This window comes from Felis catus, chromosome B3, assembly GCF_018350175.1.
Source record: "Felis catus isolate Fca126 chromosome B3, F.catus_Fca126_mat1.0, whole genome shotgun sequence".
Taxonomy (NCBI): Eukaryota; Metazoa; Chordata; class Mammalia; order Carnivora; family Felidae; genus Felis; species Felis catus.
In genome coordinates, this window is record NC_058373.1 from 143,759,013 (window position 1) to 143,779,062 (window position 20,050).

A 20,050-nucleotide genomic window follows, 5' to 3' on the forward strand; every position below is an offset into this window, starting at 1 on the left:
CGGGCGGCGGCCTTTAGGGCGGAGCCGGCGTCCGCTCCCCTCAGTCGGCCGCGGCTAGCGGACGGTCGGGTTCCGGTGCCCGTTTCTCTCGCTCGCCGGCTCGGCGCTCGCTCTCGTGTGGAGCTGCGGCCGCCTGCCCAGCGCTCCCTGCGGGTCCCGAGCGCGGCGCCATGTCAGAGCCGGGCGGCGGCGGCGGCGAGGACGGCTCGGCCGGCCTGGAGGTGTCGGCCGTGCAGAACGTGGCCGACGTGTCGGTGCTGCAGAAGCACCTGCGCAAGCTGGTGCCTCTGCTGCTGGAGGATGGCGGCGAGGCGCCGGCCGCGCTCGAGGCGGCGCTGGAGGAGAAGAGCGCCCTGGAGCAGATGCGCAAGTTCCTGTCCGACCCGCAGGTCCACACGGTCCTGGTGGAGCGCTCCACGCTCAAAGGTGCGGGGCCGGGCGTTGGGGCCCGGGGGGGGGGGGGGGCGCCAGGGTCGGGGTCCGGGGGGAGGGTCGCGGCCGGGGCGGGAGCGGCCTCGGGGCTGCAGACGCCCCGCGGGATGGGGCCCAGAGGCCGCCCGGCGAGGCCGGCGCCACACCCCCTGCCAGGCGGGAGTGGCGGGGGTGCCCCCTTCCGGGTCGCGGGGAACGACGAGGGTGCTCCCTGTCTAGCCGTCACCCAAAACAATGGGATCGCTTTGTCTGCTCGGGCCTCAAGATGGCCGAGTTGGGTGGAGACAGCGTCTCCCGGGCTGAGCGCGGGCGGAGGCCGCATCCCGGCCTCCAATGTCACATGAGCTTTTCGGTTTCGATTTGTGGCCGCGCCAGGCCGGCCTCGGGAGGGATGTGTCAGGGGCAGACCCGCGGAGCCGTGCGCAGCCTGGGGGTAGGGGTCGGAGCTGGGGGGGGGGGGACGCGGTGGGGAGCCCTGGCGGGCGGGCGTCCCGGCCCTGCCCTGTCGGAGCCAGATGCTGAGGCCGACGCAGTGACAGGGCCGGCCCGGGCCCGGCGCGGAGCATCCCTGTTCAGGGTGGATGCGCGCTCCCAGGGCTGCCTCTCGGTCCGCACAGCGTCCCTGCCGCCTGGGCGTATTGCCCCATTTCACACGCCAGCAAACAGGCTCAGGCGAAGTGACGCGCCCAAAGTCACCAGCTGACTCCCCTGCCTGGGCTAGACTCAGCATCTCGGTGGCCAGGACACTGCTGGGTCTCTCTAATCACACCCTTGGGTCTCTGTAATACTTAGGTGATCCTTAATGACCCTGTAACATTTGAGTCTAGTTTGCAGGTTTTTTTTTTTTTTAAAGAGAGACTCACTTGGGGACAGGGAGCAAAAGGCTTGCACATTCCAGCAGTCTCCTCAAATAGGGACCTTCCCAAAGGCGCCTAGGTTCGTCTTGAGAATCGAGCTTGTCTTCAGGGAGAGTTTCTGGACTCACTAGGACCCCTAAGATCTGGCGGCACAGTTTGGGTGTGGCGCCGCCCGTCTGGGAACTCGGGGGTGTCCGGGTACATTTAACCTTGGTACTGAGGGGCTGGCCACCGTGTGAAAATGTTTGCGGGGCGGCTCTGTACTGTCCCAAGACCCGCTGTCCGGGTGTGTCAAGAACAGAACTCGCTACCTGTCTCCCGACATCCCCCCCCCCCCACGCCCATGCTAATGTTTATTTCTGATAGTTTGTTTCTTTCAAAGGCTATTCTGGGTACTCGAGAGAGGCTTCATTGTAGCTTCTGCTTGGGTGGGAGGGTCAGAGTGTGTGAAAGAATATGTTTTAGATTCACGTGGAGTGTTCAAAGCAGAGGACCCATTCCGAGGTATTTTTAGACTATTAATGTTGTTTAGGGTTTTCTGTTATGTTTAGGGTTATGTTTCCAGCATGGAAACCACTAGTGTTAAAAAAAAAAAAAAATTCACCCACCTACTCTTTTTCAGGAACAGTGTGTATTTAGTCATGATAGAAAATTTAAAGTGTACAGATAAAGAAAAAATCACCTGGAGTCCTTCGACCCAGATATAACCACTGTCAGCATTTTGGAATCTGTCCTTGTGGTCATTTTTCAATGAATATACATTATTTTATTAAAGTGTGTCTTAATTTGTGTTAAATCACTGTATTTTGAGTAGTTTGACCTTGACCAATTCTTGATCGTATTTTCAGTGCACAGTTTATGTATGAAAATTGGTGATTTCTACGTTGGGTCTCTGTTTCTTTTTATGGAAAAAAATAGTTTTTGCTTCTAGATTGGCTTTTCTCAAACGTTGGAACCAAACTTTGCTAAAATTATTGGGAAGCCCTATTTCTGTAGTATGCTTTCATGTGCAGATCATCTGTTTTCTCGATGGCATATTTTCATATTTCAGTCCAAGCATCCAAATCTTGGCTCCATAATGACTTGCACTTTTGAGCGTTGACTAAGGAATGAGGGTGTCTAAAATTGAAATCCTACCTCATTACTGTATGTATAAAAATAAAAAATACTTCCAATAATTCAACCTGTCTCTAATTTATTTTTCACTTAAGAAATTTAAAGAGAGAGTATATGGTCCCATCAGTCTTATTAGCATCCTGACTAAACTAGCATAAGGTATTTAGACATCAGTACAGACCCGGGCGCTTGATAAGGAGGGCTGTCTTCCGGGTGATTTTTGAGTTAGCATCAGCCTTTGTACATTTAATCAAATGTGAGCATCCAGTACTTGGTTGCAGTGAAAAAGTAGGTTTGCTTTATAGTGTGGAAAACAGATCTGAATTGTTTAAACTGAGTAAAGACCATCAACAAGAATGAAGTCCTGATGTAGTGAACAGGGAAATTGCTTTTATTATTCCCTTTTTTTATTCCCCCTTTTTATAGAAAGAATTTTCCAAACACTTGTAATTGAATATAGACGCATTTATTTTTCTTTCTTTTTTTTTATGTTTGTTTTTGTTTTTGTTTTTGTTTTGTTTTTTTTTTTTGAGAGAGAGAGAACACATGCGTGAGTGGAGGAAGGGCAGAGAGAGGGGGAGAGACAGAATCCCAGGCAGGTTCCAAAATGTCAGTGCAGAGCCTGATGCGGGTGGAGCTCCCAAACCCTGAGATCATGACCTGAGCCGAAGTTAGATGCTTAACCGACTGAGCCACCCAGGCGCTCCAGAAGCCAGAAGCATTTTTATATGAAGATATCTATTTTTTAACTACCCCAGCTAGCTATAAACTTTTCTGCTAGAGTACAGTATTCCTTAAAGTGTAGAATAAAGGTTGTGAATTTAAAGTTTATTTTGCTGCGAAAGGATTGGAGGGTTGGTGGGAAGAGGAATATCAAATGACAGCTCCTGATCCGAAAAACAGAAATCTCTGGTCTGTAATTCCTGGCCTGTAGGAAATTGTTTTCTTCCTAGCGTACTTCTAAAATTAGAGCCAGAAAGGTGCTCATCACTTAATAGGCATTTTATAGATTTAATGATGTTCTGTAGCAGTTTTCACCTGAAGTGCGTGTTTGGTTGGGTGGTAAAAAGGTAGAAGCAGGGGAGAGACGCTTCAGCCTGCAGCTGGGGGTGCCAGGATTGTCTGCGGGCTCCAGCTTGTTGGTGACCAGGCTCGGGTCCGGTGCTGTGGGTTTTGGGTTTCGTCTACACTCAGGTGTCTTGGACCTTGGAGCTTTAAGACTGAGAACAGTGACTGCCTTTGGTCACTGCTCCTAAGGTTGGGGTTCCAGTTTATCCTAAAAGACGTAATTTAGGGGTTTCACATCTTCGTTAGTGCGGAGATGGCTAGGAACAAGAATGTGAAAGAAAGCTGGAACTTTTTGCAGTACTCATCTTCTTAGAGATATGGCAGTGTGGAAGGTTTTCATAGGGAATGTTTTTGCGGATTTTAAAAATTATTTTTCTGTGGACTTAATTTCCCTAAAGGATGAAATGATGACTAAAAAGTATTCATTTCTGGCCTTTGCTTATTCCTCCAAATGGTAAAGTACAATGGTTAAGAAATTAACAGAAAGGATTTTCTGGGACACGACACTGTCTTGTCCCTCAGCCTGGGTTCCTGCTGTCCTGTGCTGTCACGCTGTAGGTGTGCACCCTTTGTAGGACAAACCAGGCTGCAGCCAAGATAAGTTTGAATGCAGTGTAGCATAGGAAGTGACATCATGTGCAGCATGGGGACAAACCGTCATCACTTCTTAAAAAGTAAAGATGGAGGGAAAGTCTGTTTGCCAGCATCATGGAGTGTTACGTGGGATCCGCCCCTCCCTTCACATTTCAGTTTTTGTTTATTCTTTTTTATTTTATTTTGAAAAAGACAGAGAGCGTGCAGGGGAGGGGCAGAGAGAGGGGGAGAGAGAGAATGAGAATCCCGAGCAGGCACCACACTGTCAGCGCAGAGCCTGATGCAGGACTTGAACCCAGAAGCCTCGAGATCATGACCTGAGCCAAAACCAAGACTCAGGACGCCCAACCGACTGAGCCACCCAGGCGCCCCTCCCTTCACATTTCTAACGGTGTTCCAAATGGAAGTCTTCAGGTTCGAGAGAAAACTCAGACTTTCCCGCCATGCCCCGAGCCTCACATCAGAGCGTGGGGTGGTCGTGGCAAAGAAGTCACAGCCCCTGAGAAGGAGGACGAAGGGGTGATGGATGTTGAGGTGACAGGAAAAAGCATCAGCCGCTGGAAAGGGGGAGCTGAAGCAAACACGTGAGAGAAAAGGGGGAGAACGTGTGATAGTGATCAGTCCAAATAATGTGGTGCTTGTATGTTGTGGATTTTAAGAGGAAAAGAAGATGAAAGATAAGCAGAACCAGGAACATGTAACAAGTAGCCTGGTAGTTTGAGCCAAGGAAAACAGCCGCTGCCTCTGCTGGATGGGACGAGGCTTGCCCTGTGGCTGGGGGAAGGTGGGAGGGCAGGGAGAATTGAGGGAGTGACCACGGGCCCTGGAGTGGGGCAGCCTCGCCTGTGCCTTTACCAGTGTGCTGTGCTCCTTTTCCTTTGTGAAACATACCCGGTCCCCCTAGGAGAGGAAGGGCGAGTCTTAAGATAATCGAGCGCACGTCTCTTTATATTCGTTAAATGAGACATAATGCTCACCTAATCACAGTGTAATGATACAAATCACTCTTGGTTTGAACTGCATTAAACCAGTCTTTCAGTAGAAATATACACAGATTAGTGCTAATTGATGTTTTAAACATCTCTACAACTCAGAAGTTAACCCGAGACACGTGCACAGGTCACCAAATATGTACTAATGTAGCTTGTAGCAAAGGAACTCATGTAGCAAAGCTCAGCACTTCTGTATTGGTACTTTGATTCTTGGAACGTATTAGCAGGCAGTACAGTGTTGGGCCATCGTGTATTAACCAGTAACTTCCCCGGCATTAGGAAACTGATTCAAACTTTACTGAAAGCAGTATTGCCTGCTAAAATATGCAGATTATGTTTGTATGTAAGCTTCTAAATATAGCAGGATTAATAGCTTCTTTGTTGTTAAGAATTAACTATCCGTGATCTTTCTCTCCTCGTCTGAACAATTTTAAAAAATGTTTCGGCAGAAGTAGAGTGTCAAACTATTATTATTTGGAAGATGTAATAATTTACAGGGAGGCAAAAAGGTTAATTATTTGTTGGCAGTTTATTAAACAATGATATAAGTTCTTTCTACTAGGAATCGGGCGTTTGATCTCTATGGAGAATAAGCATTAAAAAACGAATCCAAAATGTCTTCTATGATTTCCATAAATTATTATCATCAAGAGAAGTTAGGGTTTTAACAAAGCAGTAGAGGGTGCCTATCGGATACCCTTGTGTGAGGACGGGGTCTTTGGGCGTGCCTTCCTGAGCTCAGGCGGGGTTCTGTCGCATTGCGGTAGCCCTGGTGTGGGGCTGGGAGCTGGGCGTTCCCAGCAGTGTCGTGGCGGAGCTGGGAGCTGGGCCGTGACTCATCGCCTGGCGTGGTGCCCGCTTCCTTTAACCCTGTCTGCGTTAGGAAGTACAGGCAGTGTGGCCAGATGCTGCATCCAGCTGACACGTTTTCTGTGTGATTTTATTTTGTATAGATGTGAATCTTGTATCGGAGAAAGAAATTATTCAAAGTTGCGTGTTTAGTTATGTCAGTAATTTCCTTTGATTTTTGAATATCACTTTTATTTTCTAGATATTGTTGGAATGCTATTTTGACGATATATATTTTATATAAATTCTAGAACAGCGTTCAAAAAATTGAGAGAGGAAATATTTCATAATCCTACCACCCTGACAATTATTTTAGTTTGAGAGTATTTACTTAGGCTCTGTTTCATGGGTTGGATTTTAGAGATGGCAATCATATGTGTGGTTGGTTTCAGGCAGTACGATCTATCCTATCTTGTGGTATATCCATATTTTGGTAGTTAAACCAGATTGATTTATTTAGTTTCTTTTATTTTCCCCCTAAGTTAGTCAGGTTTAAAAAACAGCTAGGAATTACCTGGCGTACAAGACTGTTTTGCCACCTCCTCTCCCTTCCTAAAATTATACTAAAAGTAATGTTTTGGAAGTTATTGTCTTCCTGACAGATATGCTAATATTTTTTTTATTTTCTAATATAAACTTTGTATTTGTTTCACCTTAAAGCTAATGAAGTAAACAGTTTTTGCTCAGACCCTGTATACCCAGATTTTCAGTTTTTGGTGCTTAAAGAACCTGTATAGACCTCCTAATACCCCACCCTCCCCCTTCTGCTGTCCGTTGCATTTATTTTTTATTGTTCTACATTTCAGTTCCAGTGTAGTTAACGTACAGTGTTATCAGGTGTACGATACAGTGATTCAGCAATTCTGTGCCTTATTCTGTGTTTATAATAAGTGTACTCTTAATCCCCTTCACATATTTCCACCCCCCTGCTCTACCCATTTTACATGTTGAATTTGAAACCCAGAGGAAGAGGGGCGCCTGGGTGGCTCGGTCGGTTAAGCATCCGACTTCAGCTCAGGTCATGATCTCACGGTTTGTGAGTTCGAGCCCCGCGTCGGGCTCTGTGCTGACAGCTCAGAGCCTGGAGCCTGCTTAGGAATCTGTGACTCCCCCTCTCTCTCTGTCCCCTCCCCAGCTCATGCTCATGCTTATGCTCATGCTCTGTCTCTCAGAAAACAAACGTTAAAAACAATTTTTTTTTAATAAAAAAAAGAAACCCAGAGGAAGAAACATGACTTTTCTAAGATCACTTAGCTAACTCTGCTGCCTTTGCTATTACATCATGACTTCAAAGTAAAGGTGAACTGCATACATCATGTTAATCCTTAGGTAGTAACTTTGCTGATGCCGCTACTCCACACATTCCCTGTCCTTGGCATTTGCTTAGGCAGTTCCGTGTGGCTGCAGAGATAATTCACCCGGAGCATTTAGGCAACGAGTGCATTAGTACTAGATCTAGAGGTTTGGATTATTTCTAATTCTTTCAAGTTTTAAGTTTTCTTTTTTTTAAGTTTATTTATTTTGAGGCCGAGAGAAGGGGAGGAACAGAGAGAAAGGGAGAGACAGAATCGCAAGCAGGCTCCGCACTGGGGCTCGAACTCACCAACCTTGAGATCAATGCCTGAGCAGAGACCAAGAGTCAGACACTCAACTGACTGAGCCACCCAGGCCCCCCACAAATTTTAGTTTCTCAATTGTGGTTTTTAAATTATTTAGACATTTTGTTTACATGCATCTTGAGCTATCTTAACTATTCCATTAAGCTTGAATTCCAGTAAGTTTGTTTGTTTGTTTATGTTTATTTTTGAGAGAGAGTGCTCTAACAGGGGAGGGGCATAGAGAGGAGGGTTACAGAGGATCTGAAGTGGGCTTTGCACTGACAGCAGTGAGCCCAGGTGATGTGGGGCTTGAACTCATGAACCATGAGATCATGACCTGAGCCAAAGTTGGACATTCAACCGACTGAGCCACCCAGGTGGCCCTCCCCCCTCCCCCCCCCCCCCCCAATCCAGTACACTTTTCAAAATGGTCTCGCTGCATAATGAGCCTCCTGGGTGGCTCAGTTGGTTGAGCATCAACTCTTGATTTCTGCTCAGGCCATGATCTCATGGTTGGTGGGACTGAGCCCCTCGTTGGGCTGCGTGCTGACAGCACGGAACCTGCTTGGAACTTTCTCTCTCTCCCCCTCTCTCTGCTCCTCCCTTGCTCTCTATCAAAAATAAATAAATACATACATCAAAAAATAAAAATAAAATGACTGCTGTGCTTAGTGTTTGCAGAGCCGAGTCTAGCATGGCCCCTGCCCACAAGAGCTCACAGTAGGGGAGTAAGATGCATCCATACATCAGCCCCGGAGCAGGCTCTGAAAAGTGGTATCTGAGCAGAGGGCAGGCTGGGTGAATGCCTTTCGGTGACCCTGGGGATATTCCTTCATAATGGTTTTCTTGACGGGTGTTTGCCCTGGGTGGGGCTTGATGAGGGACTGGGCAGGCCATGGACTGGGGAGGACCCCTGGTTTGGAATCACAAACTTCTGAGTTCTCCGGACAGGTGTCTGAGGGCAATTTACTTAAATTTCTTACTTGGAAAGCATGGGTAATAATAGTCGTGCCAACCCTTACGGGGTTGTCATGAGGGTTAGATGTGTGACGTACCTAAACTATATGATAAAACACCTGTCATGTAGTGAGTGTTGGGTTATGAATGGAGTGCACAGAGTGGAGAGCGCCTTCTGTGTTGGGAGTGCACGGGTGAGACTGCTGGGAGGGGTGGTGAGCTATCTTACCAGGGCCAGACCCTGCTCTGGTACCTCCAACACCCCAGGTGCGCCAGTGCCTGCTGGACTTACAGAAAAAGGAGTAGAGGTACGGGGAGTTCACTACCTTACCCAGGATTGCACAGCAAAGTGCCTGGGTCAGGATTCGGAAAAAAAATGGGGAGGAAGGAAAAAGTCATGTGGGTGTTTCAATGTCAGGTTGCAGTAGGGTGAGGCTAATCATTCTCTAAGCTTTTGATAAATTAAAAATTGGTAATGGTGACTTGAATTGATACAATATTTATTATGATTTGTAGAGGATGTTGGTGATGAAGGCGAAGAAGAAAAAGAATTCATTTCCTATAATATCAACATAGACATTCATTATGGAGTTAAGTCCAATAGGTGAGTAAAGTGAATACACTGTTGTCTTGTATTATAAGCTTGTGAGACGTGAATATAGATCTTAACTGACTTAGACGAAGACATTAAGAAAACACTCAAGATTTCTGCTCTTTAAATCAGTATCTTTGAGTTCACGTATTGAAATTCAGAGGATTTCCAAGTCAGTATAAACTCTAAAATATTTTTATTTTAATTGCTATGTCATGGCATCCATTTTAGTATTGAGCCATAAATGTATTTAACGTATATAATAACAATTCTGAGATTATATCTGCGTTTTCATTATTATAAATAACTAGTAAACACCTAGTAAAGATTCTTAGGTGGAGGTCTGATTTTTCTTAGTATAAAGAAAGAAAGCATTACCGGTTGAGATGCAGTGTGTCCTTAAAATCTTTAATGCATGTGACCAGATCTTTCCAATCTTCTAGAAGAGCGGTGCCAATTTACACTCCAGTAGACATATCCAAATTTAAATATGTAAATGCTTAATTTATACTGTGTTTGCTTTTTTCTTTTTTTTTTTAATTTTTTAACCTTTATTGATTTTTGAGACAGAGAGAGAGAGAGCATGAACGGGGGAGGTTCAGAGAGGGATGCAGACACAGAATCTGAAACAGGCTCCAGGCTCTGAGCTGTCAGCACAGAGCCCGACGTGGGGCTCGAACTCACGGACTGTGAGATCATGACCTGAGCTGAAGTCGGACGCTCAACTGACTGAGCCACCCAGGCGCCCCTGTGTTTGCTTTTTAAACCTTTTTATTTTTAATAATTTCAAGCTTACAAGAGTTGCATGAATTATATATAGTTGATATCAGATATCAGTTGTTAACATCGCCCCGTTTGCACTATTGTTTTCTTTCCTGAACCATTTGAGAGTTAGTTCTAGACAACCTGCTCCTTTATTCCTAAATACTTCAGTGTATGTCTTAAGAACAAGGATATTCCTATTCATAGCCTCCATACAAGTTTTAAATTCATGAAGTACGGGTGCAATAGTATTCTTGATGTACTGTGTATATTCAAATTGTCTCAATAATGTCCCTTCTAGTAACTTCCTTGATCCAGAATCTAACTCTGTGTCTTTCGTGACATTGACATTTTTGATAAGCACAGACTAGTGGTGATTAGATTTCGGTTTGTACATTGTTGGCAGGGATGGTTATTAAGACGTCTTCCTTTTCAGTGTGTCACCGCAGGAAACTTCAGTGACTTTTTAGAATAATATAAAGTGTTACGTATGAAGTACTGGCCTGGGAACAAAAAACTCAAATGCTATTTTTTTGAACTATTAATGTAACTACCTTTGAGCACCTGTTATATGTAAGATATGGCAGTAGGTATACAGAGAAAACTTGGTTCCCAAGAAGCTTGTGGTCTTTTGGGAGGAAGATTGGCTTGGCAGACACACAACTGACTGTACTGCTTGGCGAAATCTTAGAAGTGCAGAGTACCATGAAACAAGAAGATTGGAGAGAGTGATTCTGGTTAGGGGAGACCCCAAAGTGTTGTAATGCTGGAATTGGGTTTTGAGGGTTCCTTGGAATTTCAGCAGCTGAATGTAGATTTCTTAAGCAAAGCCACAGAGGTGCATCATGTTTAGAGAATGGGACATCTGTTCTCAGTTGTGTCTTGGGTGAAGAAGAGGGTACATAACGAGATAGAACTGGAAGAGTTGGTGTAGGCCAGGTCGTGCGCGGCCCAGAATGCCCTCTTGTCACTTTAACCTGTGGGTGGCTTTTGTTTATTCAAGCCGACGTGTGACTTAATGCCATAAACGAATGGTACCAGTTAGCATAAGATCAGAGTTAATTATGTCGTGACTTGTAACTTGCAGTTGCTACGGAGGTTCGTTTGCGTGAGGCCAAGATTATGAACTCAACCCTTAAATATGGGACAGATTGACTTTGCCTGGTTTCATGGTCACATGCCAAAACCTTAATCTTGATTCGATCGATCGTTCTCACATAAGCGAGTAAAGAAAGATAAGCAATGTATTTCAGTGTCAGAAAAGCGACAATCTGATCTATTCTTACTGTGATTTTTAAATTACAACATTCAAATGAATTTTTAATTTGTGTGCGATACAGAAAGGGCGACAGTTACCAAAACTATTTAGGAGTGAGGCTCTTCGTTCTAATTTCTTCTTTTGCTTTCTTTTAGCTTGGCATTCATTAAACGCACTCCAGTAATTGATGCAGACAAACCAGTGTCTTCTCAGCTTCGGGTCCTCACACTCAGTGAAGACTCACCGTATGAAACCTTGCATTCTTTCATTAGCAATGCGGTGGCTCCTTTCTTTAAGTCCTATATCAGAGAGTCTGGCAAGGCAGACAGGTAAAAACCATTTTTCTTTTGTTGGTTTGAATGTCCTATTTCCCTGAGTGTTCTCAGGAGACCACGAGAGATAATGTAAAATTCGGGACTTGGGAAGGCAAGGCTAATATTCCAAAAGGACATAAATCTCTTGCTTTAATAAGATGCATATTATTAATGTTTGACAGACTTAAAATAATAGGGTCTCTTTGGAGACCAACAGCACACTAAGTTTGGAGTCTTTGTTAACTTTTTTAGGGATGGTGATAAAATGGCTCCCTCAGTTGAAAAAAAGATTGCAGAACTTGAAATGGGGCTCCTTCACTTGCAGCAGAATATTGAAATTCCAGAGATCAGCCTGCCAATTCATCCCATTATTACAAATGTTGCAAAACAGTGTTACGAACGTGGAGAAAAGCCAAAAGTTACAGACTTTGGAGATAAGGTCGAAGACCCAACTTTTCTCAATCAATTACAATCAGGAGTTAACCGCTGGATCCGAGAAATTCAGAAAGTAAGAGCACGGTGTTGGATGTATTATGTAAAGTACTTCACTCTTTTTTAATGTCTCTCAGAAACTGGCCTGCATTTTTGTCATTGAGGTAAAGTCTCTGATGATGTTAGCGGTGCTCCCCTTTGTCCTGGGAGTGCCCAACCGAGGGCTAACGAGGGCTAACGTTGGCCCAGGTAGAACGGTCAGGGTACAGTGTGGTTATTTAAATGTTCGCCCTGAGAGAGCGTTGATTTCAGCTCTCTTACACCTTTGCTTTCAAGTTAAGCCACTTACAATTGACGGAAGAAAATCTACTTGAAATACAAAAATCAAGTTGTAATGCATCAGTTTAATTAATGATATTTTTCTACTTTTATTTAAAAATAGTGAATACTCTTGAATGTTATTTATCTTTAAAGGTGACCAAACTGGATAGAGACCCTGCCTCAGGAACAGCCTTGCAGGAAATCAGTTTTTGGTTGAACTTGGAACGAGCACTGTACCGCATACAGGAGAAACGAGAGAGCCCAGAAGTCCTACTTACTCTGGATATCTTGAAACATGGCAAGCGTTTCCATGCCACTGTCAGTTTTGACACTGACACAGGTAAACGCTGGAACTAATGATGTGATCAGTAAGAGACTGATCTGGCTTTTGTGAGACCATACTGATAATTTCAGTGAAAATCAATGAATGGACCATCTTCCCTGTTTCCTCTCTCGTATCTCGTCTCCTTTTCCCCCAGTTCTAGGTAATGACAGTAATTTTCCCACATACCTTCCTGCCCCTTCAGGAGTCGTGAGGACATGTGCCAGTTTCTAGACCTGAGTGTAGAGAGCCTTGGGAGTTTCCCGCCCGCTTCTCAGTTACTTGGTTTCTTGAGTAAGCAGTACTTTTTTAGCATAAAGCCAAGTGTGCTTTTGACAGTCCGGGCCGGGGGACGGTTGACATTAAGCGGAAGTTGTTTGGCCACAGGGCTGTGGAAGGAGAGCTGGCTGGGGCTTTCTCTTCCTCTTTTACCTGCCCCTTTTCCCTGTTCAGCCTTCCTCCCTGTTCTGAAAAGTGGCCAAGACGAGTTTAGTTTTCCGAATGGACAGCAGTGTGAGTGGCATTGTCTTGGCACACTCTGGGCACTCAGCTGCTTGAATGACCGGGCATGTTTGGGCATTTCTCTCCAGCTCTGCCCACCAGGGAATGTTAGAGCAAGGAGTCAGGGCTGCGGTATTTGTCGTGTTCTTTTCCTTCCCCTCCAGAAAAAGGCATGCTGCCCACATTTGAAATGTTAGAGGAGGTTCTAGGTAGAAACCTTCTAGTTGCTTTGGTCACATTGCACATGTTACCTGAGCATTCAGTAATGCTGAAGGTTATGCCTTGAAATTTAGATACACCTCTGAAACTTTGACTTCTTCCCTTTTTTTTTTTTTTTTTTTTTTTTTAAATCTTAATGTTAGAAGAGTCAGAAAGTAGACTAGGACCCAGGTGTTTCTGTGATTCTGTGTCCGTAACACACTCCCTTCACTTGAGCTGTGGGTGTAACATTTTCATTTTAGTGTTCCTAAGGATGATAACACTGTAGCTCTTCTAACCTTAATGTTATTCATAGAACATTTCGATGGTATAGAAAGCAAGAAAAGAAATCACCCGCGACCTTTAACGTATGCATGAGTTGACTGATGTTCTTAAAAAAGCAACAGTGAGACTGTCCGTTAATTAGCAGAGGATCATCCTGTTAATAACATGTTCCTTTTTTTCAAATATAAATGGTTTCGGTGTCAATGAATCTTCAGCAACATGAAAGTGTTCTGTCGTGAGGCTGCATTTCAGTTTCCTTACCCGGTATTAAGCTGTAAGCAGTAGCCTCTTCGTTGTATCACTTTCTTTAAATTAAGATGTGATTGACATAGAACATTACGTTATACCCATGTTACCTTACATGCAAACCATTAACCGTTTCTTGGTCAATCCAGGTCTAAAACAGGCTTTGGAGACTGTGAATGACTATAACCCCCTGATGAAGGATTTTCCTCTGAACGACTTACTGTCCGCCACTGAGCTGGACAAAATAAGGCAGGCTCTCGTTGCCATCTTCACCCATCTGAGGAAGATCCGAAACACAAAATACCCCATTCAGAGGGCGCTGCGTTTGGTGGAAGCGATTTCAAGAGACTTGAGTTCTCAGTTACTCAAAGTATTGGGCACCAGAAAATTGATGCATGTTGCTTATGAGGAATTTGAAAAAGTAAGTCTTAATATATCAGAAAACCAGCCTCAGGCACCGAGATGAAAACACGGCTGTAATAACAAGCCTCCTTCCTAAAATTATATCCTAGGTTATGGTCGCATGCTTTGAAGTCTTTCAGACTTGGGATGATGAATACGAGAAGCTTCAGGTGTTACTGAGAGACATCGTCAAAAGGAAAAGGGAGGAAAATCTAAAGATGGTGTGGCGAATCAACCCTGCCCACAGGAAGCTTCAGGCCCGCCTTGACCAGATGAGGAAATTTCGACGGCAGCATGAACAGCTGAGAGCTGTCATTGTCAGGGTCCTGAGGCCACAGGTATGCGTCGCATTTTAAAACTGCATCCACGGGTGGTTTTTAGAACCCCTTCTTTCTTTTTCTTAGAATGCTGATGAACTGCTGCTCCCTCTGATTCGCACCAGGTGCCTGCGTATTCCCTCTGCATCCTGTCCCTGTCCTGTCGCTGATGTAGGGATTCTGTACCTTCAGTCTTACTACTCCTCCCGTTCTTCCCTCCCTGCAAAATGCGTGAATTCCGGAGCCAGACTTCCTGGGTTTTAAATCCTAATTCCACCGTTTAACAAGCTGTATGACTTGGACATGTTTTTTAGCCCTTTTCCCAGATTCCTCATTTGCAAAATGTAGATAATGATTGCATATGCCTGAGATTTACTTACCTATTTATTTTAATTTTTTACAATTTATTTTTTAAGTACTCTCTACACCCAGCGTGGGGTTCAAACGTTTACAACCCTGAGATCAAGAGTTGCACGCTCTTCCGACTGAGCCAGCTGGGCCTCCTGTACCTGAGATTTATTAAAAGAATTGAATGACTCCTTTTCTTTGGACGTGCTTTTTTTTTCTTCTCAGTTCACCTTTCTTTTTTCTTCAACAATTTCTTTCCTTTAAAAAATCCAGTCCAGATGGGGCGCCTGGATGGCTCAGTCGGTAAAGCGTCTGACTTCAGCTCCAGTCATGATTTCACGGTTCGTGAGTTCGAGCCCCGTGTCGGGCTCTGTGCTGACAGCCCGGAGCCTGGAACCTGCTTCGGATCCTGTGTCTCCCTCTCTCTCTGCCCTGCTCATGCTCTGTCTCTCTCTCTCAAAAATAAACATTAAAAACCAGTTTAAAAAATCCAGTGCAGAAAGAGAGTGTGGACTGATCCACACTTGACACTTGAACACCATGGGGGTTAAGGGTGCCAACTCCCTGTGTATTTTCGAAAATCTACGCGTAGCTTTTGTCTCCCTAAAAAGTTAACTGTTGGGGCGCCTGGCTGGCTCAGTCAGCGGAGCATAGAACTCTTGATCTCGGGGTTGTTAATGCGAGCCCCACAGTGGGTGCAGAGATTACTTAAAACTAAAGTCTTCAAAAACAACAACAAGAACAAAAAACTACTGATAGCTTACTGTTGATCAGAAGCCTTACTGATAACAAAAAGGGCTGATTAACATATTTTGTATATCATATATGTTATATACTGTTTTCTTACAGTAAAGTAAGCTGGAGGAAAAAAATGTTATTAAGAAAGCCATAACAAAAAGAAAATATACTGTGCTGGATTGAAAAAAAACCGTGTGGGGGCACCTGGGTGGCTCAGTTGCTGAGCTTCCGACTGTGGCTCAGGTCATGATCTCGTGGTTTGTAAGTTTAAGCCCCACATTGGGCTCTGTGCCGATAGCTCAGAGCCTGGAGCCTGCTTCACATTCTGTGTCTCCCTCTCTCTCTCTCTCTCTCTCTTTCTCTCTCTCTCTCTTTCTCTTTCTCTGTACCTACCCCGCTCATACTCTGTCTCTGTCTCTCTCTCTCAAAAATAAATATTAAAAAAGTTATTTAAAAAAAAAAACACGTGTAAATGAACCTGCAGTTCAAACCTGTGTTTTCAAGGGCCAACTATATGCAGACGGGATTGAGAAGTTAGCCAATACATCTCAAAGCCAATGTATAGCCAATGTTATAGACTCTAGGTGGGCGCATCTGGGTGTTCAGTCTGTCATTCTTTCAGCCCTCTTGCAGTTGAAAAATTTTTGTAGTGAAACGGTGGGGGATCCAGTCTAGAAACCATGGCATCCAAGAAGCTTTATTCACTGCATTAGGAGTGCCTGCTATTTGGGGTACATTGTGGTTTGTTTTGTTTTGTTTTTTAATGAACATCTTTTTTTAACGTTTTTTAATTTATTTTTGAGAGTGGGGGAGGGGCAGAAAGGGAGACAGAGGATCCAAAGCGGGCACTGCGCTGACAGCAGAGAGCCCAACGCAGGGCTCGCACTCACGAACCGCAGGATCATGACCTGAGCCAAAAATGGACGCTCAACCGACCGAGCTACACAGATACCCCTGGGTACATTGTTAATAATGAATCCTCAGCATCTTTTTGCTTAGTGCTCACTTACCGATGTGTGTGCTGGTTTTAAGTGGTAGCCCCTTATTTGACATGTGAGAGATTTGGTTCTAGTACTGATTCCTTCTAACCTAGGTCTGTGTTGTTGTTTCTAAATTCGAGTTAGTTAACATAGAGTGTAATAACGATTTCAGGAATAGAATTTAGTGCTCCATCACTTACGTATAACACCCAGTGCTCATCCTGACAGGTGCCCTCCTTAATACCCATCGCCCATGTAGCCCATCCCCCGACCCACCTCCCCTCCAGCAACCCTCAGTTTGCTCTCTGTATTTAAGGGTCTCTTATGGTTTGCCTCCCTCTCTATTTTTGTCTTATTTTTCCTTTCCTTCCCCTGTGTTCATCTGTTTTTGTTTCTGGAATTCCACATATGAGTGAAATCATACGATATTTAACTTTCCTCTGACTTATTTTGCTTAGGATAATACACGGTAGCTCCATCCACATTGCATATGGAGGCAATTCATTATTTTTTATGTCTGAGTAGTACTCTGTTACATATATATATATGTATACACCACATTCTTATTCATCAGTCGATGGACATTGGGCTCTTTCCATAATTTGGTTATTGTTGATAGTGCTGCTCTAAACATGGGGGTGCATGTGCCCCCTCAAGTTAACATTTTTGTATCCTTTGCATAAATACCTAGTAGTGGAGTTGCTGGGTCATAAGGTAGTTCTATTTTTAGTTTTTGAGGGACCTCCACACTGTTTTCCAGAGCGGCTGCACCAGTTTGCGTTCCCACCAGCAGCACAAAAGTGTTCCCCTTTCTCTGCATCCTCGCCAACGTCTGTTGTTGCCTGAGTTGTTAATGTTAGCCATTCTGACAGGGGTGAGGTGGTATCTCAGTGTGGTTTTGATTTGTATTTCCCTGATGATGAGTGATGTTGAGCATCTTTTCATGTGTCTGTTAAGCATCTGGATGTCTTTGGAAAAGTGTCTATTCATGTCTTTTGGCCATTTCTTCATTGGATTGTTTATTTTTTGGGTGTTGAGTTTGATAAGTTCTTTACAGATTTTGGATACTAATCCTTTACCTCATATGTCATTTGCAGATATCTTCTCCCAATTTGTCAGTTGCCTTTAGTTTTGTTGCTTACTTTGCTGTGCAGAAGCTTTTTATGTTGATGAGGTCCTAGTAGTTCGTTTTTGCCTTTGTTTCCCTTGCCTCCAGAGACATGTCTAGTAAGAAGTTGTTGCAGCTGAGGTCAAAACAGGCAGTTGTTGCCTGTTTGCTTCTCTAGGATTGTGATGGCTTCTTGTCTTACATTTAGGTCTTTCATCCATTTTGAGTTTATTTTCATGTATAAGAAAGTGGTCCAGGTTCATTCTTCTGCTTGTCACTGTCCAATTTTCCCAACACCATTTGCTGAAGAGACTGTCTTTTTTCCATTGGGGTATTCTTTCCTGCTTTGTCAAAGATTGGCCATATGTTTGTGGGTCCATTTGTGGGTTCTCTATTCTGTTCCATTGATCTGAGTGTCTGTTTTTGTGCCAGTACCATACTGTCTTGATGATTACAGCTTTATAATACAGCCGAAGGTATGGAACTGTGATGCCTCCAGCTTTGGTTTTCTTTTTCAGGATTGCTTTGGCTGTTCAAGGTCTTAACTAATTCCATACAAATTTTAGTATTGTTGCCGCGCCTGGGTGGGCTCAGTTGGTTAAGCGTCTGACTTTGGCTCAGGTCACAATCTCGTGGTTTGTGAGTTCGAGCCCCACATCGGGCCCTGTACTGACAGCTCAGAGCCTGGAGCCTGGTTTGGATTCTGTGTTTCCCATTCTCTCTTTGCCCCTCCCCTGCTCATGCTCCGTCTCTTTCCGTCTCTCAAAAATAAATAAATGTTAAAAAAAAATTTTTTTTTGGATTGTTCTAGCTCTATGAAGAATGCTGATGTTATTTTGATAGAGATTGCATTGAATGTGTAGATTGCTTTGGGTAGTGTTGACATTTTAGTATTTGTTCTTCTGATCCATAAGCATGGAATGTTTTGCCATTTCTTTGTATCTTCAATTTCTCTCATAAGCTTTGTATAGTTTTCAGTGTACAGATCTTTTACCTCTTTGGTTAGGTTTATTCCTGTATATTGTGTGGTTTTCGGTGCAATCATAAATAGGATCAGTTCCTTGAATTCTCTTTCTGCTTTCTGCTACTTCATTATTGGTGTATAGAAATGCAACTGATTTCTGTATGTTGATTTTATATTCTGTGACTTTGCTGAATTTATGTATCAGTTCTAGCAGTTTTTTGGTGGAATCTTTTGGATTTTGCACATAGAATGTCATGTTGTCTGCCAGTAGTGAAAGTCTGACTTCTTCCTTACCGATTTGGTTGCCTTTTCTTTCTTTTTGTTGTGTGATTGCTGAGGCTAGGACTTCCAACACTGTGTTGAACAAGTGATGAGAGTGGATAGCCTGGGGTCTCTTAACCCTTTTTTCCCATGTACTTCTTAGCGTATATATTTTAAGAAGTCATTTACATTTTCTTTTTATTTGTAAGTCATGTGGTACATATCCTTTATATCAGTAAAATTAATGATAAACTTACATGTGCACGAATACGTTCTCAGAATGTTTTTATTGGAGTGTTTAGTAGTCTGTTCACATTTAATGTTGTCATTGATATGGTTGGATTCAGAGCTGCCATTTGCTATTTGTTTCCTGCTTATCTCACTTTTTGCTCCTCTATTTCTCTGCCCACTCCTCTTGTGTTATTTTTAGTATATTATTTTAATTCTTCTATAGACTCCGTAGCTTTATTTCTTTGAATTTTCTTTCTTGGTGATACTATAGGGATTACAGTATACATCTTTATCATGGTATGTATACACTCTTACTTCCAGTAAACTATAGGAATCTCATACCGTTATAGCTCTGTTTCTTCCTTGTCGCGTATATTACATCTTTATGTGCTATAAACCCAACAATACAGTGTTGTAAGTTTTGTTTTATTTTTTATTTTTTTAATGTTTACTTATTTTTGAGAGAGAGAGAGAGAGAGAGAGAGAAAACATGAGTGGGGGAGGAGCAGAGAGAGAGGGAGACAGAATCTGAAGCAGGCTCCAGGGTCTGAGCTGTCAGCACAGAGCTCAAAGTGGGGCTGGAACTCTCAAGCCGTGAGATTATAACCTGAGCCAAAGTCGGATGCTCAACCGACTGAGCCACCTGGCACCCCATAAGTTTTGTTTTAAACAGTCATATTCATTTTAGAAAAATTAGAAGAAGAAAAGTAATACATATAATCTTTTACATTTGTGCACATATTATCATTGGTCTAGTTCCCTTCATTCATTTGTGGACCTGAGTTACTGTCTGGTGTCTCTTCCCTTTAGTTTAAAGGAATTCTCATAGTATTTCTTGTTCCGTAGGTCTGCCGGCAACAAATCCCCTCATTTTTTGTCGATCAGGAAAAATATTTCATTTTCATACTTGAAGGATCGTGTCTCTGGATATAAAATTCTCGGTTGACAGCAAGTTGTAAATCTCCCCAGACTGTCCATTCTTTTTTTTTTTTTTTTTTTTAATTTTT

The 20,050-nt window shown here is 43.6% G+C and overlaps 1 protein-coding gene across 1 annotated transcript in view; it reads left to right on the forward strand.

Annotated features, from left to right (window-relative positions):
• The first annotated feature begins 34 nt into the window (after nucleotides 1–34).
• The window catches only part of DYNC1H1 (dynein cytoplasmic 1 heavy chain 1), a 78,610-nt gene continuing 58,594 nt past the window's right edge, over nucleotides 35–20,050 (forward strand). Inside the window, exons 1-7 of the mRNA XM_045060530.1 lie at nucleotides 35–426; nucleotides 8,980–9,067; nucleotides 11,231–11,404; nucleotides 11,642–11,897; nucleotides 12,296–12,482; nucleotides 13,844–14,115; nucleotides 14,207–14,434. Coding sequence (XP_044916465.1) covers nucleotides 171–426; nucleotides 8,980–9,067; nucleotides 11,231–11,404; nucleotides 11,642–11,897; nucleotides 12,296–12,482; nucleotides 13,844–14,115; nucleotides 14,207–14,434 — 1,461 coding nt within the window. The 5' untranslated portion in view covers nucleotides 35–170. The remainder of the gene's footprint in view (nucleotides 427–8,979; nucleotides 9,068–11,230; nucleotides 11,405–11,641; nucleotides 11,898–12,295; nucleotides 12,483–13,843; nucleotides 14,116–14,206; nucleotides 14,435–20,050) is intronic.